The sequence below is a fragment of the Danio aesculapii genome, chromosome 5 (genome assembly GCF_903798145.1).
Source record: "Danio aesculapii chromosome 5, fDanAes4.1, whole genome shotgun sequence".
Taxonomy (NCBI): Eukaryota; Metazoa; Chordata; class Actinopteri; order Cypriniformes; family Danionidae; genus Danio; species Danio aesculapii.
Window position 1 is genome coordinate 28,022,247 of NC_079439.1, and position 26,096 is coordinate 28,048,342.

At 36.1% G+C, this 26,096-nt stretch overlaps 1 protein-coding gene across 4 annotated transcripts in view; it reads left to right on the top strand.

Moving 5' to 3' along the window:
• The window catches only part of tango2 (transport and golgi organization 2 homolog (Drosophila)), a 40,493-nt gene that overhangs the window by 10,954 nt on the left and 3,443 nt on the right, over positions 1-26,096 (top strand). For 2 of the 4 annotated variants that reach the window (XM_056457815.1, XM_056457816.1), the window contains exons 3-7: positions 3,545-3,633; positions 7,389-7,508; positions 10,549-10,663; positions 22,777-22,844; positions 23,023-23,173. In XM_056457815.1, coding sequence (XP_056313790.1) covers positions 3,545-3,633; positions 7,389-7,508; positions 10,549-10,663; positions 22,777-22,844; positions 23,023-23,173 — 543 coding nt within the window. The remainder of the gene's footprint in view (positions 1-3,544; positions 3,634-7,388; positions 7,509-10,548; positions 10,664-22,776; positions 22,845-23,022; positions 23,174-26,096) is intronic. The other 2 variants (XM_056457817.1, XM_056457818.1) reach the window with 2 other exon arrangements.

The window sequence follows — 26,096 nt, forward strand, 5'->3', positions numbered from 1 at the left end:
CAAGCCAAGTCTAAATAGTTTTTGTTTTATTAAAAGATTTTTAACATTTCAAACTGCAAAATTATACATGCACACAATGATATTCTGGCACTTGTCATATTGCATTACATCATGGTCACAAGCCCCTTTAACTACATTGAAGCCTATTGACTCTATATAAACAAGCAATTAAAATTATGGACTTAAAGCCTATGCCATGACGTCATAGTGAGATTTTGTGTAAACATAACCTTTTTGATAGTTTTATTAAATTTAATCATCTTATTTGTTTTTAAATAATATAATAATTTTAAATAATTAAAATGTTTAAATAATCATGTTCCAATGGTGTTTTCAGATTTAATCAGTAGACCTCCCACAGAGTCGCATGAGCAACTGTTAAGGGTGAATATCTTGCGCCAAAGTGCAAGACCTCTTTTGGTCAATCTGTTTTTTTCTGTTAAGGGAGCCAAATTTGGGGAATGATTTATCTGTTAGCCTGAAATTAGAAAGTAATGTAAATGTTTTTGTAGTGTTCTGAAGAAGTGGTTAAAAACAAAACAGCAGTGTATGCACAAATAGTCTACTATTAGTTTGTTTGATCATGCTGCCATTGCTTTTGCTTTACAGCAATTTTATGTAAAGAATGATAATGTTGTGTATATGTATCTATTCTATTTTCATTTTGTCAAGCTTTCCGTAGACATGTGTTAAGAATTAGCAAGTCTGCTTAAACACTTAAACAAATACATTTGGTTGTCCAGTGCAGTTGTGATGTCCATGTCAAATAAATAAATGAATAAATAAATAAAACCCCCTGGCTATTTGAATATAGCAGGTTTTGTGTCTCCTGTTGCAAATTTATTGCTGCTTGTTGTGACGATTCTCTCAGACCAATCTGATCTGCAGTCCATTCTTCGTACCTCGCTTAAATGATCTAAGATGATTTGGCAGATCCTGGATCTTTTAATCTTGATAACTGATCACTGGCTAATTTAGTTCTTAAAACAAACACGTGAATCAGATTAAAATATCTAGATGAACTGATTTGAGATTGCTACGTGTGTTGTGAAGGACAGATTTATCGATCCTCGAAATCATGATCAGCAACGCAACGATTGACACAGCAGCGAAATGACATCATCTGATTAATATTCAATTATCCATGTGAGCAAAATTACAAAAAATCATAGTAAACAGTTTGTTAAATATGATACTAATAACTTTCCACCTTTGATGTGGACTTCATTCTTTACACTTTCATGTGTCGAGTATTTAGCAATTTATTTAGTTTTACAGTTAGAGCAAATTTTCTTTATTATAGTAGCCATAGTAGTATTATAGTAGCCGGTTTCTTAATATCTGGATGTTTAAATAAATTTTGCATCACAAAAGCATTTTGATATTGGTAAAGGTGTTTACAACATTTGTGAAGCATCAAAACTGTCAAAACATGTTCATGACTGCATAAATGTATTATTCCTTTGAAAAAAAAAAAGTTGCATATTGTGCATGTCTATTTTCATACACAAATTGTAGTAAAGTGTTGTATCTAAAAGATTCATATCAATAAATTTTCTCTTTAAACCACCAGGTGGCAGTCTTTGTACTTTTATTTCGAAGTGCAGATTGCATAAGTTTTATTAAAATATATATATTTAATAGGGATGTCCCGATACAACGTTTTAACTTCCGATACGATACCGATATTGCAGCCTTCAGTACGAACCAATACCGATACAATAATCAGCACAAATCATGAATACTTTACTTTTACCCATTTCGTTGATTGGAATGTATGAACGGCTAGATCAAACTGAGAACAAATGTCAGCAACACTAAGTATGGAAAAAAAACGACCAATATATTAACTATTGGTTGCATAAAAGTGAACTTTTTACATAAGAATATGTAAAAAAGAATTAAAGAATAAATATTAAGACCCTGAAAAATATCTTAATTGAATAAACAAAAATATATTTTTTAAAGTGCAAAATACTAATTAAAGGTCACTTCAGTTATTTATTTTTTACCATCAGCAAATGGTAGAAACAGCTGAGAGCAGGAACATAGGGAAAAAAATATTGTTAACTGACCAACTGCTAAAGGTTGAGTGTCCAACGTTTCAATTTCACACACAGCTTTTTGATGAAGTTTTGATCCAGTTTTGAGCTGAAAAATATCTTTCACACTGGGCAGCATAAATAGGGAGTTATTATTGGAAGTTATTGTTAAATTAATAAAAATATGCAGTATGGTTAGTACAAACATTTACATGATCAGATCTATTTAATCTGTGTTTGTATCATAAGTAGACCTATTTCCGATATCAATATCGGATCGGGACATCCCTAATATTTAACTTTATTTATATATATATTTATATATATATAATATATAGTTAAAATATTTTATTATTTTCCCAAGTGTATATAACTACTACTGTAAGAAAATATCAGAATTTGGTACATACTTTCAGTATTACCTTTGCTTGAACTGACCCGATCTAATCCTGTTTATATGAAATGAGCCTGCTCTGGAGCAGGTTTGAGCTACCAGAACTGTTGCTATGACAACAACTCTCAGATGAGTTTTGAAGAACAAGACGATCCTGGATCATGTCAAATCGTCAATAACCAAATCCAGCTAACTGAGTAATCCACGTACAAAGAATAGACCCCAGCAGTGTGCATACATCACATTGTAGTATGATACAGCTTGCTTAGAACCTCACCCTAGGTAGTACTAAAAAGTATATGGAATGCAGTAAAAAGCCCCTAAAAGTGAGCCTTACTAAACTGAAACGTGCCATTATTTTAATACTCGCATGAAGCACCATCTGACAGCTAGCTTATTGTACACTCAAAGTAGTTCAAACAAGACTAGACACGACTTTAAAACGCACACAGATGTTTGGTTGTTTTCACAGTAAAGGCTCCACCCTCTCCTGGAAAGTGGACAGCAAAAATTAACTCATTTGCATTTAAAGAGATGCATATAAAATACAGTTTATTTTGCTTCCATGAAAAATCCACTGTATTGTTTAACATGTGAACTCGACAGATGCGTTCTAGAGACATTTATTTATTTATTTTTTTACATCTTGTAGAAAGGGCCTAATAGGACTGCTTTAATGACAGAGAGGCATCTACTGCATCAGGCCTGATCAGGGACAGTAAAAGCACACACAGCTGAGCCTTCTCTGGGCCTTAGGTGTGTAGCTGGCGCAGCAGTCTATGTTCTCCTGGGATCAGCTAGATAAACACATTTAGATGCACATGTGACCTCTGAGCCCATTCAACAGTGCCAGCGTCACTCTCTTCCCCTCAAACACGAAGCCTGACTGAAAATCACCTTTTTTATTAGTTTACACAATTCCTATTACACATAAATAGCACGTCACAGCTTGTGTTTTCCACATTATGAGGCTATAATGATGTCTAAAGGTAGCCTATTAGAGGTATGTGTCATTATACAAGTGATATGTTATCAGTATGATGTTAATGGAAGAATACCGAGTTTGCGTGATGTCACCTTTATTATTAAAAAATCTTTTTGAATGCAGGCTTATTCTGGCTGCTAACAGAGATGAGGTCTACAGCAGACCGTCCAAGGCTGCAGAATTCTGGGGCAGCAGCAGTGAGATCCTCAGCGGTAAATATCGTCCTTATTGTTCAGATTCTTTGGTGGACTTTGTGTCACTCATAAATTCACATGTTGGTTTCAGTTTCAGAAGAGTTTATCTGAATTGCATATAATTAGGTAGTTCATTTTAGGATGAACAATAGTTTCTTCACAAGTCCCTTGCTTAGAGACAGCCATTGTTTAATCTCACATAGCCACTTTTTGATGTTTTTCTGTGCGGTGTCTAGTTATTTTTACAGTTTGTTCTCTCATCAGCTAGTTTTTTTTTTGTTGTTTTTTTTTTGCACAATCTTTTATTGAGATGTAATAAAAATATGACAATATAACATCACAATCATGTTTACATCTTTGTTTGCAATTTGAAGGAAAAAGCAACAGTAATAAAAAAATAAAAATTAATAACCATACAAAACTGAAAAAAGGGATAAAAAAGAAATAAAAAAAGGAAAACAGTGGGGAGAGGGCACAGGTTGTTTAAATAACGGATTATTTAAAAAAATAAAAAACATTAGGAAGAAATTGTTGAAAATACAAATCATCTATACAAGACATGCACCAGATCATCAATATGACAATGGTATGTTTAAATAAGTCTTTGGAAATTGGGAGAATATCTAGATAGGCTAAGCCAGTGTCAGTTTGTTTAATCTTTTCCTGTTTTGGCTGAAATTTTAATTTAAAAGAAGATATATGAAGGTTGTCTACATTTTCTCAAAAACAGCAAGTTTACCTTTTAATTTTTTCCATAGCTAAACAGAAGGACATATTATTGATTCACTGCCTTTCCATTTTCCTCTAGTACAACGCTATTAGATGCTTTGCTTAGAGCATACTTATCTCGATAAGTTTATGAGCGCTGCTGTGGCAATCAATATTTTCACAAGTAATTCCCAAAATAAACATTTCTGGTTTCATGGGCAGTTTTATAGATACCATTGCAAAAATGCCACATCTTTCTAAAATTCCTGTACCTTCTGAGCTAGTTGTTTTTTTATCTTATTTATTTATTTATTTTTGCACTGTAATATTTGGATTTTTGTCAAGCTTGTTGAGCGATTTGGCTGTCTAGTTAATCATTTTTTTGTTTCAACTTGTTTTAACAGTTTGTCCACTCACTAACTCGCTATTTTTTCTGTAATATCTATTTTATATTTAGTTTTATTTACTGAACGTTTAGAAAATTATTTGTTGGATTTTTTTTAATCCAGCCTGATCTCACACGAAAACGTAAGTATTTTACATTTTGTCAGTTTAGTGGCTAATTCGTACAAGTTCATTCGTACGAAATTATACGATTTTAAAAAGGAGGCGTGGCACCTAACCCCACCCCTAAAACCAACCGTCATTGGGGGATGAGCAAATCGTACGAAAATGTACGAATTAGATTGTACGAATTCATACTAATTAGCCACTAAATCAAAAAGTTACGATTTGCCGTGAGATTTTGTTGGTGGATCAGTTCAAGCGGTTAGAACATGAAATTGACACAAATGTGAATGTTTTTTCATACTCCTAAACTTAATTTCCAATAAAAAGGATGATCTAATATTAATTTTCCTAAGGAAACAGGAGTCATGAAGAAGAGAAGCTGGTGGCATCTACTGCTTGACAGGTTAATCATAACCTGTCTAGTCTCTTGCATTATGCCTTAGTGGTGGAAATTCACTGCTAATCAAACATGGATGATTACCTTTTCTTCTTCTAGGGCTCTATTTAAACGATCCAAGTGCAAAGTCTAAAGCGCATGCTGCAAAAGTATTAAGGGCAGGTCAAAATCCACTTTTGCTATTTTAAAGATGGAAAAATACATTTGGCACCCTGGCGCATGGTCTAACAGGGTTGTGCTTATTCTCTTAATGAGTTATGGGTGTGTTTTGAGTATACATGCATTAAAACAATCAGAGTCTCATGTCATATTCCCTAAAAGAGCATTTGCTATTTATTTTGGACTTTGTAAGTGGAAAAAATAAATGATTCACTAGCGAGAAAACCGTTAAACAGACCATCTGTGCAAGGATAAAGAACAAGCCTCCTCCATCCAACCTCTTTACTTTCTCTTTACTTTACTTTTAATCTTTACTACTTTACTTTTGTGAATAAGGAAACGGTATTGTACTCACTCCACTGAAGACATCCATCAGCCTACATATTTAAATAATTTTAAGCGCAAAGATTTGTTTCAAAACTATTTCTAAATTCACATTTAGATAGCATAAGAAAAGTGTTGTTGGCTTTTTCATATTTTTTAATTATGTATTTATTTATTTACTGTAATATTTAGACTTTTTCAAGCTAGTGGAGCAGTTTGGCTATCTACTTAATCAGTTTTTATTTTATTTTAATAATATTTTCACAGTTTGTTCAGTCATTAGCTAGTTATTTTATTCTCTAGTTTATTTATTTTTACACTGTAATATTTGGATTTTTGTCAAGCTTGTGGAGCTGTTCAGCTGTTTAGTTAATAATTTTTTATTTTATTTTAATATTGTCACAGTTTGTCCACTCACCAGCTAGCTATTTTTTTCTGGAATGTCTGTTTTACATTTTGTTTTATTTACTGAACATTTTAGAAAATTAATTGTCGGATTTTGAGAGTCAATTTAAACTGTTAGAACCTTTATTGCCAATGGAAAGAAGGATCTAATATTATTTTTACAGAGGAAACACAGAGTCATGAAGAAGAGAAGCTGGTGGCATTTAAACAGACCATACGTGCAAAGATAAAGAATGAGCCTCCTCCTTTCAGCCTCTTTACTTTCTCTTTACTTTACTTTTACACTCAACTTTACTCCTTTACTTCGTGGAGTAAGAAAATGGTGGAAACTCACTCCAATGAAGACACCATTAGCATATTTAATTTTGTCATTTTGTTTAAGCGCAAAGATTTGTTTCTAAATTCAGTTCTAATTTCCAGCAAACGGATAAATGAAGAGTAATAATGAAGTGTGGTAAAAAAAAAATCATAGCTTACATGCCAGGTGTATGATAGTGCCCCTAATGTTACATTGATTAAGTGTTCATTGTAAGGACTGACCACCCTCAAGAAGTAAGAAGTGTTCAAAAGACTGATGACCCACTGTATGCTAAACCATACATCGCAGTACACAAATCAGCCATTCTCTCGGCTGCAGAAGATCATGAAGATTTGGCTTTGTTTTCTCTGTCCATGTTCCCCGATTCGATCTTGGGGTCAGACAGAACGGATCAGCCTTTAATTGATGAGTGCTTTTATGTGCAGTGGTAGAAATAAATTCGACTCTTAAGGAAGAAGCCCTTATCTGTCCGTAGGAGTGAAGTGTGAATGAGCAATGATGGAGTCTTTGGATGATGATGATGAAAAAGCCAGAAGCTTTTGGGGGTTTGTGTTTTGTTAAACAGGCAAGATGTTCCCTACGTTAATAGAAAAAAATGGTTGTGAGCCCTGAAAATATACCATTTCTTTGAATTCTGTTGTCACATAAATAAACAACATGTGTTAACACAACCATACTCAAATACACAACTGCCAACCATATTGTGCTGCTGTGTTGAATGTACTAGCTTTTGTGATTCTGTTCTTTCCAGATCAGTGTGCTCGGGCATATGAAGTACTGTTTTCCTTTCACTATCAAGATGGAAAATATTATTTTGTACTTTCAGTCCTGAGCTCTTTGGTGCATCCAAATCTGATCTCCTGTTGCTTTTTATTATTACAGCCTGCAGACTGGATTTAATGGCACTTTGACATTAAGTCTCAAAGTGACTTTTTTGTTTTCTGTCATTAGGTCTGGACATGGAAGAGGGGAAAGAAGGTGGTTCATGGCTGGGAATTAGCAAACGAGGAAAACTGGCTGCACTGACCAATTACCTGGAAGCACGGCAAAATCCAGACGCCCAGGGGAGAGGTAGCGCAGCTCTTTCAGCCATTTATATTAATGCACTCTGCTATTACCGAGCAGTTGACTGGACACACTTAATCAATGTGTTACTCTGACAAATTACTCCTAATAGTAAAATAACTCACTTTTGAAAAGCCTTGATCATCAGTGCACTTTCTTTTCAAGTTAGCAGGCGTATTGACTTTATTTTCCTCTATTTTTGTAAAACGAGCTCAAGCAGTTTTCAACAGCATGCAAACATGCATCATAGACTAATATTCTGAACACGCAGTGTTTTGATGGCAAGATCCACCTTGTAAAAAGCTGTTCTATACACTCACAGTAAAAACATCCCAAATGGGGCTTGTAAAAATGTTATGTAAACTCAAAATCAGAAATGAGATTTTTCAGATCATGTATATGAGTGGTGCTTGCCTTTGCAGAACACACGTGTGGCAAGGACAGGAATGATCACACTAACATTTTCTTATAATAGTCCTCCAGTATCTCTGTAGCGTTCTGGATGTGGCCAAAAAATGGACTGGAGTTTACTTTTGTCTTATAGCTTTCTGTTTTGCTTTTTTATTTGCTTGTTACATCTATTTTACCATGTAATTTTGACATGTTGTTTTAATTAATTTTTATCTGTCATTTTAATATTATGTGTTAATTATTTTTGTTTCTTCAGGAGATTAGCTAATATGTACTTGCACCGAAATTAATAATTCAGTAGATTGTATTTATTGTGTAAATACATGTTTTTACATTGTAGTTATGCTGGATTAAACACATGCATCAAATACATTTTTTATAATTACATCAGGGTGTCTGGGGGGGTCTTAAAAAGTTTTAAAAGTTGATAAATCATTTATGAGAAAATTAGAGCCCTTAAAAGGTATTAATATGTTTTAATCGCGTTTTATGATGTCTTAAATTTTGTTCAACCATTGTCCAAAGTGTTTGACTCAAAAAAAAAACATAAATATATTTATTTTCCACAATTGGTTCGGGCCAGGGCACATCCGGCCAAGCTCCTCCGTCCGGTTAAAGCAGTTTCAATATACTAGAACTTCTATGTTAAGCTGCTTTGACACAATCTACATTGTAAACGCGCTATAGAAATAAAGATGAATTGAAATGAAAAAACTGAATGCCAACAAACCTTTCACTAACCAGACCCGCATCCCACCTCAAGAGCACCAGACATATTCAGCAATACATTTTGAACACAATAAGTACATTGTATTTATATTTTGATGTAAATACATGACAATTAAAGACACTTAATAAAAACTGGGACCAAAAGACAAATAAAAAATCTTGTATAGCCAGCATTAGATTTTTCCGAAGTCTGCAAATAAGATCTACATTTTGTGGTGACTGATCAGTCTGAAGGAAAAATCATTCAAAGTAGGGCTGGGCGATTCATTGAAAAGTAATCGATTATAGGTTCTGAATGTCAATTTGATTTAATTTTTCCAGGTCAATTTTTTCAGTGACTTTGCCTACTGTGTGTGGGGTCACATAACCCCACTTTTTAAGGCTATACTTATTACATTATGATTTATACTTATTATATTATTCTGATATTTTACTTCTGCTAAGTGCACACGCACGGTCCAGCGCAGCCTTCGCATAACTGCACACCTCTCAAAAAATGTAACTATATGTCACAACAGCACGTAGCGCAAGCGTTGTGATTGGTCGGTTTGGTAACAATGACGAGGATGGGTGGCAAGGAGAGCCACTTTTTAGGCAATGTTAGAATTTTAGTTGTTCAAGGTTGATGTTCAATAAATAATCAGAGATAATAGATAGTGTGTGTTTCCTTCAATTATTTAAAATCAAGTAATGCTTCCTTCATTCAAAAATCTCTCACTTGTCATATGTGAGCATATTTACTGTTCAAAACTTGTCAGTGAACTATGAGGGTAAACGCATAAAATAAATAAATAAAATAATCACTCATTATTCGCAGTCGAGTTAAAATATTAAATTAATCGAGATTTTGATTTTAGGCCAAATCACCCAGCCCTAATTCTAAGAGCTTAGCATTTGAACACAGAGTGAATTTTAAGCGGGAACAGAAAGGTGTGGGATAGGACTTAACAAGAGTGGGATTAAAAAACAAAAAAACACCTGTGCGGACCACTAAATGCCAAATGTGAACACACCAAAGTCCCTGATCCCTTGACAGGATTCTCCTTCAATTAAAGTCTGTGAAAGATTTTCAAAAGCCAACACTTCACTGCTCAGTTAAACACTGTATAATTAGTGGATTCGTTCTTCAGAGGCTTGGAACAAACCTCTAACCCAGAGCAATAGTACTAGAGATAGCAGTCTTTTGAAGAGTCATAACAATAATTATAGTAGTCATTTAAAAACTAAAAGAAATTAAAAGAATAAAACACTAGCAGAATGCATTGATATTTAATAGAGCAGTTTCAACAGACCCAGTACATCATGGCAGATTTCGTTTGCAATATGACCTCCATTTTGAGATTTCAGTGCTTCTAAATTAACCCAATTTTAACAACAGAAGCGACTGATGTGGTTATTGGGATTATTAATTGGGGTTGCCTAAATTGTGTAATTGTTAATGATTGCTGACATGTTCACATAAACACATGCATGTGGGGAGTCTGCAGACAAGAGCAGCTGTTCACTGCAGATCTCCATCAGCTGAGCTAGACTCTTCACTGTCATCACTCCAAGGTCTGTTTAGGTTCTTCAGGGCCTCTTTATAGGCTGACACCTCACTAGCACTTACCATCAAAAGCATGTCCAACACACCCCATCGCTCTGTTCCCATGCCATATCCCTAAATATAATGCAGACAACTGAGCTGTCATTCTGATGGTTGTACACAACAGCTGCATGTGAAAGCTTGGGTAATACACAGTAACCCAGTACATGTTGTTCAACAAATTGCATCCAATGTTCAGAATCTGCCTTACTCGTCTAAATACTTCACTTTAGTAACGAAATAGTGACTTTTACAATTCATGGTGGTAATAAAGTGGACTATTGGTACTGATGCTTGTCTTTTATGTGTAATTTTATTCAGGTTTTTTGGTGTCCAACTATTTGACGGATAACTTGGACAGTTTGGCATACCTCCGCAAAGTGTCTTCAGAAGCGCATTTATATAATGGCTTCAATCTCCTCACTGCAGAATTCAGGTGAGTGGTGGAAGGCAAATCTTGGTTGGTTGTTAAGTGTGTGTGTACCCTCTGTGAAATTTTCAAATATTTCCCTAGTTGTTTATATACACACGGACGATTATTAGCCTTCTGTGAAGTGTTCATTTCCCAAGTGATCTTTGTATATATATATATATATATATATATATATATATATATATATATATATATATATATATATATATATATATATATATATATATATATATATATATATATATATATATATATATATATATATATATATATATATATATATACTCACACACACACACACACACACACACACACACACACACACACACACACCCACACACACACACACACACAATTATTAACCCTCCTGGGAAATTGTAAAATATTTCTCGAGTGATATTTTATATATAAACACACAAAAAATGATTAGCCCTCCTGCAAAGTTTTTCCCAAGTGATTTTAACAGTGCAAGGTATTTTTTCAAAGTTTTCCTATTATATATTTTTTATTCTAGAGAAAGCCGTATCTCTTTAGGTTTGGCTGAAATAAAAAAGTAAAAATGTGAAAATTGCTAAGGTCGATATTATTATTATTTGTTATTTTTGTTTATTTTTAATATTATTATAACCTTTTTGCAGTTTGCCTTTGATCGTTTGCTTTTTGTAAGGTAGGGTTATAGGCTTACATTTAGTTTTCATAATACATCATCAGACACTTACTTCCATACTATACAGTACGCTAAAATCAGTATGCGAGCCGAGTAGTATGTCCGAATTCATAGAATTCAAAAAACAGTATGCATGAAGGACCCGGATGACTTACTACTTTTGGCGAGATTCTGAAGTGCATATCCAATGCACGCTGCGCTATCCCATGATGCCCTGCGAGAGAATTCATGAATGGGAGTAAAGTGACCATGACTAAATGGCGAATATAATATGTCCTAATTTCATTCATACTTCTCCCATTCATACTGTGTAGAATATACATTTTTAACGGCTAAGTAGTACGTTTAAATTTAAATGCAGTACCTACTGAGTAGTAGGCAGTTTCGGACGCAGCCTATTAGTAGGGCTTAGCGATTAAATAAATTTTTTCGATTAACTCGAGTGTGAAGTTCACATCGATTTTGTTTGAATGAAAATCGGTTTTCACCCTAACACGTCACGCTTCCCTTTGGGTTACCTATTTCCTCCTGCATTGCCATAGAAACACACAAACAACAAGCAGCGAGCAGACGAGAACTCAAAGAAATGTTGCGCTCTTGAGATGAAATTAAATGAAATGAAAAACAACACGGACTCACAAACATACCTGCCAAGAAAGCAATAATTCAGAGCTCTTCGTCAGGCATTCACCACAAGATGCACATTTGAAACTGCACGTCACATCGTGTATTTTCACAGTGAGAGGTAATGTTAATGGATAAGACTATTAATGGAGAAGACATATACTTATTATACATATGAAACATATGAAAGGAACTGTTACCCATAGGTATTCATTCATTCATTCATTCATTTTCTTTGCGGATTAGTCCCTTTATTAATCAGGGGTCGCATCAGCGGGATGAACCGCCAACTTTCCAGCATATGTTTTGCGCAGCGGATGCTTTTCCTGCTGTAACCCATCACTGGGAAACACCCACACACTCTCATACACTACGGACAATTTAGTTAATCCAATTCACCTATAGAGCATGTCTTTGGGCTGTGGGGGAAACCGGAGCACGCGAAGAAAACCCACGCAAACACATGGAGAACATGCAAACTCCCCACAGAAATGCCAACTGACCCAGCCGAGGCTCAAACCAGCGACCCTCTTGCTGTGAAGCGCCATTGCGCCGCCCTGCCCATAGGTATATACAATGTAAATATCTACAGTATCACTGTTACCAATCTAATGTTGGAATCCAACGTTGCTGTTTTCGGATAAATGACGTGGCCCAGCTGCGTTCTTTACTGTAAATATTAACGCGGAGAAAACTTCCTCAGGGCACAAGACTAATCTAGCAATGCAGCTACCACACGCAAATAACAGCAATAAAATATAACCCACTTGCCTAATTTGAGTACTTTTATATGATCTCTAAATGCCTGTTCGTTGAAAAAAAAAAATCATCCTGTAAAAAATCACCCTTTTACAAATCATTATGAGTTTACTTTCACTGTAGATTACTTTCATTGTAATTGTATAAAATGGTATCATTTTTAAATTATTATAAAAATCTTGTATGCAAATATAAATGGAACTTTATATAAATAGAAATTTGATCTTTAAATGACAACTTTTTTTTCTTTATATCCTATAATTATGATAAGGTTATATAGATTGATAATTTTTTTACTCCAAGCATTTTTTTTTTGATTGATTTTCAGGGATTTTATTTTTTTATTTATTTATTTATATATATATATTTTTTAAAGGCCATATCGCCCAGCCCTAAATATTATGTAAATATATAATGTTGAATATTTCATGATTTGATCTTGTTCACATCTGCTTTTTAATAGTTAATCTAAACAATTCTGTCATCAAATTAATAAAGCATAAATTGCAATTGTTTACGGAGGCATAAGGTATTAAGCAATAATATTAATTGTTAAATAGTCAAATAATGATGTGTTGCAGAATAAGTTAAATTCAATCAAAGCATGTGCCCTTCAGCTCTGAGGTCACATATTTAAATAACTTCTCTCTAATTATAACTGTTTTGGTGCTAACACCACACATCAACCTGTCAATATTTTGAGAAATTGCTCTAAAATTACTAGGAGTGAGTTGAATCTAATTTATAATCTCACTTTCTTTTCTTGAGTCTTTGGTAGTGGTGCTGCCACCTGCTTTTCATGTACCTAAGCTAAAGAAATGTATTTACAATATAGTTTGAACAGATGACATGTTTTCAGAAGCGTGATACTCTTATAGCTTGGTAATGTGAGGGGATTTAAGTAGATGGAGTTTCATGATTTCACATATTAAAGGTCAAAAATAATAATCTCTTCCTGAAGAATCCAATAATACACCATGAAAACCAGAAAGCATTGCTTGCAATGTTGCCCTAACGAAAATTATAAAATGCAAAATATAGATCCTGTGAGCCTCACATGAGCAATTTTCGCCAAATGTAATAACCACATTTCCACTATTGGTCCAAATGGTTCTGTTTAATTAACTGTTCCATTTTGTGCCGATCCGGTCCTGTCAGAATGAAAACTGATTAATTTGTCCACTGTGGTGCTGAAAACAGAATTCGTTGCAATGTAATACAAATGCGCCAGTCGTAATGTAAACAGCAACATGGATGATGATCAGATATATCTCTGTTTTTGGGATTACTACAGCTGTGGCCTACTGGTAAGAGTGAATAACCAGAGCTCTCACCACCTTCAATAACACAGCTGAGATGAGCCACTTTAGCAAGGCACCAATCCCCCAACTGCTCCGCGGGTGTTGCTGCAATGGCTGCCCATTGTTCCCGGTGTGTCTTCACTTGGATGAGTTAAATCCATAGCACAAATTCCAAGTATGGACCTCCATACTTGGCCAAAAATTGCAACTTTGACTCAGACATCCCCATGTCACAGTCAGTGTCCCAATGTGTACTGAGCCAGGTTCTTTATGGTCTTTGTAGTCCTTAAAAGTGCTCGAATTCATGCACACAACATTTTTTAGCAGTGACACTTGAGTTTAAGCATGTGAAATTCTGTCATACAGTGCAGCGAAAAGCGTTGGGATAAAACATGATGATGTGACACTGATAAAATCAGCAATTGCTCCTTACCATCATTTCATTTCTGTACTCAGAGGTCACTTTTTTTGATATTCAATTGGTCTCAATTAATCGCATGATGCAAATTTGCAGGTCAGAGTTCAACAAACTTGAACTTTGGAGCACAGGAACATGCAAAACGTGTCGCACTAACTTGCGTTTCCAGCCTGCTGCATTCGCAAACGTTTGAAGATAAGTCTATGAGGCAAAAAGTTCAGTGTGACTGCAAATTTTGGGAGCCTGAGAGCTGATTGAGATGCACCCTCTGCCATCGAGGTCCACTTTCCTGCAGTGTTCAGCTTCAACTCTTATCAAACACACCTGAAGAAGCTAATCAAGGTCTTCAGGAAGCTACAGAATTGATAGGTTTGTCTGGGATGGAAGCAAGAAACTGGGTCTTGAGAACCAGAGTTGGGAATCCCTTATTGAAAGAGAACTGTCATCTTCGTTTCTTTTCATTTTTCCCCTCTACATTTTTCGCAGCAGCTAGCCACGTGTTTGAGACTTGGGGCAAGACATTCTTTACCCCATCCTTTAGCTTGCTGAAAGCCTGTCTGCTAATGTCGTGATGTATTACTTAAGCCCATGCTGTCATCTCAAAGACTGGAGGGATAATATTTGTCCATTTGTCTCTGTCTCTTCAAGCCCATATTTATAAGCCGAAAATACATTGGAATGCCACTTGGACTCCCAGAGCTGGTAATGAAACCGAAAGGGATAGCCGTGAGGGAGTGTTGTTCATTTGTTTACCCTTTTAATAAACAAGATCATTATTGAGCTTATCGGACTCACTTTCCTGGCCACAAAGGACAAAATGATACATGTCCAGATAAACTGAGAGAAATTACAATGGGCATTTTGTGGTGAAATCAATACAGCTGTCTCCTGTAAATAGAGACGGCCTTTGCAAAGGAATAAAGAGATTTTTGTTTGTTTCTCTACAGGGATGTGACTGACAACACTTAGAATAGCTTCATGTTTTATATGATTTTTAGCCTTTGAAATGTTTCTTCCTGCTTGTTTTTTTTTTCTGGTTTGATATTGCGATGCTCCTTTGAGTGCTTCTTAAAGCTTTCACATATAGAACATAGAGATTCTTTTAAGGGCTCATTTCATGAGGAATCAAACTTTCTTTGATCTTTAGAGATTAAAGTGTTCATTATGTAAATTTCAGAACTGGCGCTACATTAAAAAAAACATTCATTAGAAAAAAAACGGCAAAAATGGCTCGTTCTGTACTTAAGCAACTTTTTGGGGGGTCACTAAGATTTTTTTGTGAGTGTTTTTTAAAAAAGTGTGTAACGGAGGCCAGCTAGCGAAGGGCTATGCAGGTAAACCTCACTTCTCTAGCCACAGACGCTTTTTAGAGAAACCAACTCCCACACAAAGAATTAACGGTTCGATCCTAGCTCTGAATGGGATGGGTGCAGTAGAACCAGGGGGTTACACAAGGGGGCTCGTCCGGGATGGAAGTGAGGTTTAGGAGGGGTGAGTGTAACGGAGGTCAGCTGATAAATTGCTTTGCAGGTAAACCTCACTCCTCTGACCTCAAAATGTGCTATAGTGAAAGACGTTAGAGGCCATGGTCTTTAGCCTCCATGTTAGAGGAACCAACTCCCATACAAAGAATCGCCGGTTCAGTCCCAGCTCAGAACGGAATGGGTGCAGTAGGACCAGTGGGTGAAATGTGGGGGGCTCGTCCGGGATGGGGGTGAGGTTTAGAGGGGGTGAGTGTAACGGAGGTCAGCTAAAGAATTGCTATGCAGGTAAACCTCACTCCTCTGACCTCAAAAGATGCTCTAGTGACAATTGTTAGAGGCCATGGTCTTTAGCCTCTATGTTAGAGCAACCCACTCCCATACAAAAAATTGCTGGTTCAATCCCAGCTCAGAACGGGATGGGTGCAGTAGCACCAGTGGGTTACATGTGGGGGCTCATCCAGGATGGGAGTGAGGTTTAGAGGGGTTAGTGTAACGCAGGCTAGCTAACGTATTGCTCTGCAGGTAAACCTTCTCTGACCTCAGAAGGTGCTCTAGCGACAGAGGTCTTTAGCCTCCTTGTCAGAGCAACCAACTCCCATACAAAGAATCGCTGGTTTGATCCCAGCTCAGAACGGGATGGGTGCAGAAGAACCGTTGGATTACAAGTGTTTTAAACCTTTTTTAATAATTTAATTACAAAATATTTTGTATTTTAAAACGTAATTTAATTGTATGATATCAAAGATCCATTTTAGCAGCCATTATTAAGTGGTACATGAAGAAACCTTTCGAATCATTATTAATGGTTTTTATTACCACAGTTTGGCTTTGTTTAAATTTTGATGAATAGAAAGTTTTAAAGAATGGGAATTATTTTGAATATTTTTTTTTATGAAGTCATGGTTCATTTTGTTCTATATAATGTGTCCTTGCTGAATTTTTTATTTACTTATAGTTATTTTTTATCTTACATATACAAATTTGAACATTATTGTAGATTCTTGCTAGTTATCATCTTATGAGGAATCAAATGTTCTTTGATCTTTGAAGATTAAAATGTTTATTTTGAACATTTCAAAATTTCCACCCCAGTGAAAAAAGTCTATTTACTGAAAGTAAGCAGCAAAAACAGCTCGTTCTGCCCTTCTGCAACTTTCTGATGTCGGGTAGATTACTTTATTTGAAAACACGCTCGCTTGATCGCCCACATTTGCATGTCAACGATGCCTAGTCAGTCACAGTGGAGTAAACCCAAGAAAGCAGGATAGCGACTGTCTGTCAAGCCTTGTGCTCATCCCAGCTGTCTGTATCTTTCAGCTGTTGGAGAGACTGGATGATGTAATGATCACTGATCATTTCGCTCCAATTTTACTTCACAGTTTGAGTGGCACATTTCAGAATGTCAGAATGTAATTCAGGCTCAGGACAGAGGATGCTTTAGGCTACATCTATACTAGTCCGAATACATTTGAAAACAAGGATTTTGTTTAAAACCACTACACCCACACTAGTGTTTTCAGGAATTTTCAGAAGCCGCAAATTTCGCAGTCCACACCTCTGAAAAATGGCATATTAATAGTCAGCTATTTGTGTTTGGATATTGGGTAGGATTAGGGATGTAGAAAGGATCATACTTTATAAGTACTATTGGAAATTAGTCATTTTAGTCTCTATCCGGGTCACGGCACCAAATTATAGGAAATTTTAGGCCCAAATCAGGAGACTTATTTCAAGCTAAATTATTTATTGATAATGTATTGATTGTTCTGCAGGCAAACAGGCATCTTCAAAGAAGTCTACAAGAGATTGACCTGAGCAGTGTTGTCCTGTATATTATATATGTTTTAGGGGGGCAAAGTTTATAGGTGGAGTCAGAGAACTGGCAAAACAAGCTGTTGAAAGTCTTGTTAGATCCAGACGTTTCACCTCACCTGGGTTGTCTGAAAGCATCACCCAGACATTCATGGAGACAAAAGACACAGCTGTGCCTCAAAGTTACAATTTTTATCACTTTGGAGAAATGATACTGTCTCTCACACCTAGGCAACCAGACCTTTTGAATGAAATGACATTTTTAAAAACCAAAGAATATAACACTTTTCAGTTATATATATATTATTGTTAATTTGGAGTTAGATTATAAATATTTTTCCACAGTACCAGTGTTCCCAACCTTTTTTTGCCTGAGAGACCCCTTTTTCCCCAGAAAATATTATAAGGCCCCCCTCCACATTTAATGATATTATCGCTCATATAAGTTTGCAGTAATGATGACAAGAAATGTTGTTTTCAAACAAACGGAATGTTTATTACTATATCTAGATATGTTTATGCACAAATAATAGCCTAATGTTTCCCAGAGAGGGGTTGCAGCTGGAAAGGCATTCGCTGCATAAAACATGTGCTGAATAAGTTGGCAGTTCATTCCGCTGTGGTGACCCCGGATTAATAAAGGGACTACGCCGAAAAGAAAATGAATGAATAATAACCTAAGGTAAAATATGAAAGCAAAACATCAGTAGGCCATTTGTAACTGAAAAATGGAAGCCTTTGGTCTTTAAATTGGCCCTTTTCAATAACAAAAATATCAGTATTCACAATATATAAGGGAAAAATCATTTGGGCATTTCATTGGTTTCATATGCGACCATCAACCCATTTTCTCAGAGGATCACAAACTGACAAAACATTGCTGTCGCCCTGATACAAGTTTTATTTATAGAGAAAAGTCAGAGCACTGCAGTGTTTGTGTGTTCTGTGTTTGTCTGAGAAAATTAAAAATTAGTTTTACCGAAATGTGAATATTCCATACAAGTTGAAGCTGGTCAATTCTTGTCACCTGACTCACGGCCGGGGTTCATTGGTACGAGCGCGTCATGCCGCTTGTGCGCGCAAACCGCATGTGGACAAGTGGGTTGCGGATCTATTCCTTGGCAGTTCGCGGGTCCTTCACTTGGCCTTTTCTAAAGATGCCTGTTTCTACTCATTTTGCAGCTTGTGGGTTAAATTTTGGTGCTTAAGTGACCGAGACGTAGGCGAGCTCATTTTTCAAAATAAAAGATCGGTCAGACTCAGATAATAAATAAAACGGAAATAATGAATGATTTCTTGTGCAGATTGGTACCAATTGATCCATGGACTGGTGGTTGAGGACCATTGAGCTAGGGGATAATATGAACTAACGCAACATGATCATTCTAATTGTCCACTGCTAAGGATTTTTTTAAAATATGGCGCGACCCCCTTGTTGGGAACCACTGCACAGTACTAATAAACCACTAATATCTTATTGTTATGCAGGTAATAAAGGAGTTTTTAGCAGTGGTAAATGGTACTTTAACTAAAGAGTTATCACCTTTTTATATAATATATTAAAATACTTAACTTGATCGTTTGAACAACTGTTATTCTTGCTTGCATTTTGTTTTTTTATAATAAAAGCCTTCATGCATGGCATGGATGGGTGTAGCTGGGTAGTGTTACTGTTATGATTGTGGTTAAAATTAGATTCTTTAAAATGTGATTAGCTGACCAGCTGTTTTGTGAAGCTTGGTATTTAGAAATTCACAAGCAAAATAACCTTGACTTGGTGGTTCAAACCAAAAAAAGTTCACCATGTTTGTTTATTTTTCCAAGTAAAATTAGTGGAAATATTCAGCAAATGTCTCAACTGTGCCAAAGCCTCTAGTTCATTTGTAACTTAAGCTAATTGTTGTTTTCCAGGCAGTTATTGAACTGCATTATTACATCATTAGAAGGCTCTATGCCTTGGGTTTAGAGTGAAATCAATACATTAGTGGAAATAGATAAGGCCTTTATTAGCTGTAATTTTGTTTGCACCAGTGTAAAATTATTTTTATAGACTCGACATGATGGGGTATTTAGTATAGTTTAACAAAAAGCACACAATATGCAAAAGCTTCTGGTGTTTTATGCCAAAGGAATGTTTTATTGACCAATTTACAATAACAAGCCATTTTATAAGTATAATAGAAACAATATTTTAGCCTTGTAGAATGAAACTGAACACAAAAAGAAAATAAACTCCATGTTCGCATCTACTCATTGCAGTTATACTTTCTAAAGAAAGTAATGCAGCTAGGTAATATGTCATTTCTAAACATTCAGTTGAAACTTCCTAAAACAGATGTGGTTTTACTGCAAGTCAGCATTCTGCATACTATTCCTCATACTTCTTTTATCCCAACTTATACAACGGGCTCTAATCTCTAGAGTTCTGAATCCTTTCCTCAATGTCTCTATTTCTCTCCACCGGCATTATTGATGTCCTTCTCAAAGTGCTTTTCAAAACCCTAAATTGGCCATTTCTCCTTTCATAGCTGTCCTCCTGCGCCAATAAAATTCCGATTCTGTCCTCTGAACCACACGGCGACATCATCATAGTGCCGTCAAGAGTAATGAGCTTCATTGTGGACCCATCCACTAGAAGTGTGTGTCTGAAAACAGGAACATGTCTAATCAGATGAATTAATGTGAGAGTGACTGCGCTCATACATACAGGAGATTTACTCTCCTCCCTAATTACAGGCTGCTTAAGGAAGGTTTCATTCCAAGAGCTGAAGAAGGACACAGAGACCCGTCTATCTCTCTTTCTGTCTGTCAGTCTATCATATTATATATTGTTTTATGTCAGTCTAGTGTTTGTTTATGATAAGGCCCACACGGAATCTCAGAATGCAGACAATTTCGGCCCATTGAGTCTATTTATTTACTTGTGTAAATGTGTGTAATTTTATATTTATTACGTTTTTTTAATTATTTCAGTAAAGTTATTGACTAATATGAAAGTGTTCATTCGATTTATTTACAATATAGTTTGTAAAGTAATTTCTGTCTTTTGGTACAGTAGATGTATTATATGATAGACTTGCTTTGTTTACCAAATAAGTGGATCTACTGAAGATGGATTTGCATTGTAAACGTTAAATAAGAAAGCTGTTATTTTTTATTTCATATATTAAGTTTTTAGTTGCGATACTCCCAAAATAATTCAGCATAAATCTGCAGATCTTTTACAAAGTTCTCCACAGAAATATAAAAAAATTCGGCTTTACGAGCACTTCCACATACACCCCCCCCCCTTCACCTGGGGCCCCCATCTATAGCCCTTGCAGGGGGCACGCATTTTGCGCTACGCCACTGTTCAAACTGGTTTAAAAAACAATGCTGACAGAAACGAAACGGGCTGAATAAAGCATAGATGGCATCAAACAGATTGAAGGGTGCATGCGCAATGAGATTGTCGTGCATATACTACGTCATGCACATTGAAGATGCACAAGATGTTCATTAGTGGATGTTGAAACGTGCATGCTTACTTTGATGGTTGGGGTAGGTGTAGACATAAATAACACACATTGTAATGTGTAGCTAGCGAGCTCTCTGCATCTTGTACATAGTCACCCACTGAAGCTATGCAGCGCTCTGTCCGGTCAGTACCTGGATGGGAGACCACATGGGAAAAATAGGTTGCTGCCAGAAGAGGTGTTATTGAGACCAGCAGGGGGCACTCAGCCTGCGGTCTGTGTGGGTCTTAACGCCCCAGTATATTGATGGGGACTCTAAACTGCTCAGTGCCCATCTTTCGGATGAGACAGTCCTGACTCTTTGGTTGTTAAAAATCCCAGGATGTCTTTTGAAAAAGAGTAGGGGTTTAACCCTGGCATCCTGGCCAAATTTGCCCACTGGCCTCTGTCCATCATGGCCTCCTAACCATCTCCATATCAGAATTGGCTTCATCACTCCACCAAAAAGCTGGTGTGTGGTGTGCGGTCTGGTGCAATATGGCTGCGGTCGCGTCATTCAGGTGGATGCTGCACACTGGTGGTGGATGAGGAGATTTCCCCCCAAAAAAATGTGTAAAGTTTTTTGAGCTACCTGAAAAGAGCTATATAAATGTAAGGAATTATTATTATAATGTGTAATTTAGTAAATAATACAAATAATTATTGTCTTTAGCGACAGCTGCTTGTGCATGCACGTCGACATAATACACGTAACTGCTAACTGTTCTACATGCATTCGTTCATGAAATCAAAATACTACAGGGCACTACGCTGAAAAGACATGCCTGCTGAGATATACATGTGGTTGTCACTGCGCTACAGAATGCAGAGAAAAGCTGCTGCATGACACACAAGTAGATACATATGAATGCACATGTAAGTATATGGATTTCAGTGTATTTACTGACAGTCAAGTAAATACTGACAGTCAAGGTGATTCTAAGTTTTTTGATGAGCCTGCGTTATGTAGAAGTTGTTAACTGGGAATAAAATACCTTGGAATGTTGCGAATGACCAATCAGAATCAAGTATTTCAGACAGCTGTGCAATAACAGTAGTTAATGTACTGTGAGTTAACATGAATTTCCAATGACTAACTTTATTTTCATTAACTAGCATTAAAAAAGATGAATAAATACTGTAATGTTCATGTTTGTGTGTGTGTTTGTGTTAGTACATAAATTAACTAATGCAACCATATTGTAAAGTGTTACCATTTTGTCATTCTATCAATCTTTTTGTCTTTCTATTTGTATTTCTGCCTGTCGATCTATATATTGTTCTAACATTAGTTTTTTTATCAGTATATTATAGTGTATATTATTGTTCTGACTTAATATCTGTCCTTCTATCCCTTGTCCTAACATCCATTTTACATCAGCTTATACAGTATTATAAATTTCATTGTTCATCTCCATTATATCTGTTGTTCTATGAGTCGTTTTATCTGTTATTTTGTCTGTTTAAATGATATAAATCTATTTAATTGTCTTTTAGCATTGAGGACTAACTCATTTTTATTTCTCTCTCTCTCTTTCTGTGTGTTGTTGGATGCAGGGCCAACGAAGACACTTTGTGTTACTATGGAAACAAGGGCAGTTCAGAGCCCATTCATCTCAAAGCAGGTTTGTTCAGTCCCTCGGTTTGCTCTCTGTGTTTAGACGCCAGTGTTCCTGCATAAAGCGCTGCTGTTTGCAGAGTTACACTGCAAATGTACACCACTTACACTGGTTCAGCAGCAGATTGGTAGGTGTGTCTCGCTCAAAGCGCACAGGAAGTGATGGATGACTGTGTTGGTTTCAGCAGGAATCTATGGGTTGAGTAACTCTCTTTTGGAAACTCCGTGGAGGAAACTGCAGCACGGCAAACAGCTGTTCAGCAGTGTAGTGAGCAAAACGCTGCCCCCCGATGGCTTAGTGCAGGAGCTGCTCCACATCCTCAATAACGAGGAGCTGTAAGTGTGCACGATCCTTCATTATGAAAATGACAAGCCTCTTTCCTTTATCTTTTCTGTTTCCTCTTTCTCTTCCATCTACCTTTATCTTGCTTAAACAATTGAACCGCCATCCACCCTTTTTGATCCTGAAGATGCGCTTCAGATAAAAAGCAAATACACTATCAGAAAGTTACTTCTTTGAGTCTTTGAAGTTCAATCAGTATGATTTTTAAGCCTTTTTTTCCTCAAGTCGTATGAGATGAATGCTGGTAGCGTATAGTGAATTTAGATATTAAAAAACTGCTCTTCAGAGAACTATACTAAATGAGTTGAAAGCCTTTCTTCAATGATTAGCATTGTTGTTTCTATTGCATGCATTTTATTTTATAAAAAATTAATTTATCAGAGACAATATATTGAATATATAACAATAATATATAATAATATCGACCGACCGACAGATAGATAGATAGATAGATAGATAGATAGATAGATAGATAGATAGATAGATAGATAGATAGATAGATAGATAGATAGATAGATAGATAGATAGATAGATAGATAGATAGATAGATAGATGAGCAATATTACACGAGTAGCAGTGCAATACGGCTATATATCGGCACTGGTGGGAGGCATGCATTGGCTTGAGGCCGCAGTGCCTTAGTAGCCCCCCCACCAGTGCCAATATACAGCCTTATTACACTGCTACTCGTGTGATATTGTGTTTATACAACAGTTTGACAGCCTAATCATGTATAAAAAAGAAAATCAAAAACGGAGAGTCTCAAAATTCTTGTATGAGAAACTACTTTCTTGCGCCACTCATTTACATCTGCAGCTGACCATCAGAACAGCAGAAACCATTGCTACTTCACACACATCACTTTAGAGCTAGTGTTTGAATGATTCTCTAGCGTAATGTCTAAAGTCAGGGGCATTGCTAGACATAAAGCTCCACTGGGGCACGCACCCCCTTCCCCCCACTAACCTCAAAAAAATAATAATAATAATAAAATAAATAAATAAAAATGATTTGGGTCTAGCGACGCCCCTGTCTAAGGTAATGACAAAACAGTTGATTTTGCTGACATATTTAGATTATAAGGCTGAACGGCATGAAATGTCATCAATCTACAGAGATTTCCCAGTATTTTTCTGTTGCTATCAGGATATCACAATAATTAACCCTGAAAAAGCCAAAGAAAAGCAAACACTACCAGTTTCTGTGTTATAAATACAGCACTACAAAAGAGAGAGATCGACTTAGAATGTCACTTACCAGATTTATAAGGATTTGATCAGCTGTAGTTTGAAACTTACTTCTCCCTGTAAAGACATATTATGCAGTCTCTGTCACCATCTTGTGACAGAACATCAACAGTCACTTTTTTGGTCTGCTCAGACAGGCTGATAGTGGCCGATGCAATGAATCTCTGAAATTATAAATATTTTTAAATAGACACTATCCTTATAAGTAAATTATGCATATGCGTAGTTGCAATCTAAGCAACTACATTCCCGACTAAAAAAAGACTCAAAATGACATTATGTTGTTCAACAGCAGCAATATTTGTCAAACTGTGAAGTGTCCTCTGCTTGTCGCTGTATGTGGGCGGAGAAATAGTGTGAAGAGGCTGTACAAGTGCTGTTATTTGCTGATTATCGCACTGCTATCAGCCAATCATATTCAAGAACCAGACAAAACTGTTGTATAAATGGATAGATAGATATGGTCTTTTTTTTTCTAAATACTTTTGTTTAGCAAAGATGCATACAAATTTTATATTAACAAGTAACTGTATAATGTAACAAAAAATCTTAAAAAAAACATTAGCCAAACACTTGAAGATTCATAGTAACAAATCATCTTATTAGAATGATTTCTGAAGAATAATGTGACACGAAAGACTAGTAATGGCTCCTGAAATTTAAGTGAATTAAGTTAAGCAGATAATTTATTTTGTAGAATGGGACTGTATTTTCACGTGACAAAATCTGTATTGATATGATAGAGAAAAAAAAATGTATATTTTTGCCAAAACTGGTTTTCACTTCCATAAATGACTAAACTGTGACAGTTTCATAGAACAGGATTTAGGACTACAAGCTGAACGAACAGACAAAAAAGCTCCAATTTTCACAATATTACTTTTTACTATTCAGCCAAATGGATTTATTTTTCTAACTCTTCCATTTCGTGTAGATCCAGGTCAGTCATTATGGATATGGTTGCATTTTTTTCCATTGTGATGCTGATAACAGTGCTCATTGGAGGTTGTTGCTAGATCACATATGGTTGTGGTTGGAAGTTAATGAAAATTATTTATATTATTTATAAAATTTCCCATTAATGGTGTTTTATTAACGTCTGCCCCCACACCCACCCTAAACCCAACCATCACGGTAACGTAAAAACAGTAGTTATACCGAGTATTTTTTTGTTATCTATTAAATTAGTCCAATAATTTGTATTTATTAACGTCCACCCCTGACCTAACCCTAAACCCAACCGTAACAGTATTCATTCATTCATTCATTTTCTTTTTGGCTTAGTCCCTTTATTAATCAGGGGTCACCACAACGGAATGAACCGCCAACTTATCCAGCATATGTTTTACACATCAGATGCCCTTCTAGCTGCAACCCATCACTGGGAAACATCCATACACACTCACTCCTACACAAACACTACGGACAATTTTTCGCTTTCCCAATTCGCCTGTACCACATGTCTTTGGACTTTTGAGGGTAACCGGAGCACTCGGAGGAAACCCACGCTAACACGAGGAGAACATGCAAACTCCACACAGAAATGCCAACTGACCCAGCCAGGGCTCGAACCAGCGACCTTTTTCCTGTGAGGCGACAGCCCTACCAACTGCACCACCGCGTCGCCCACTGTCACAGTACACAGTAACAGAGATATGGAAGATGATCA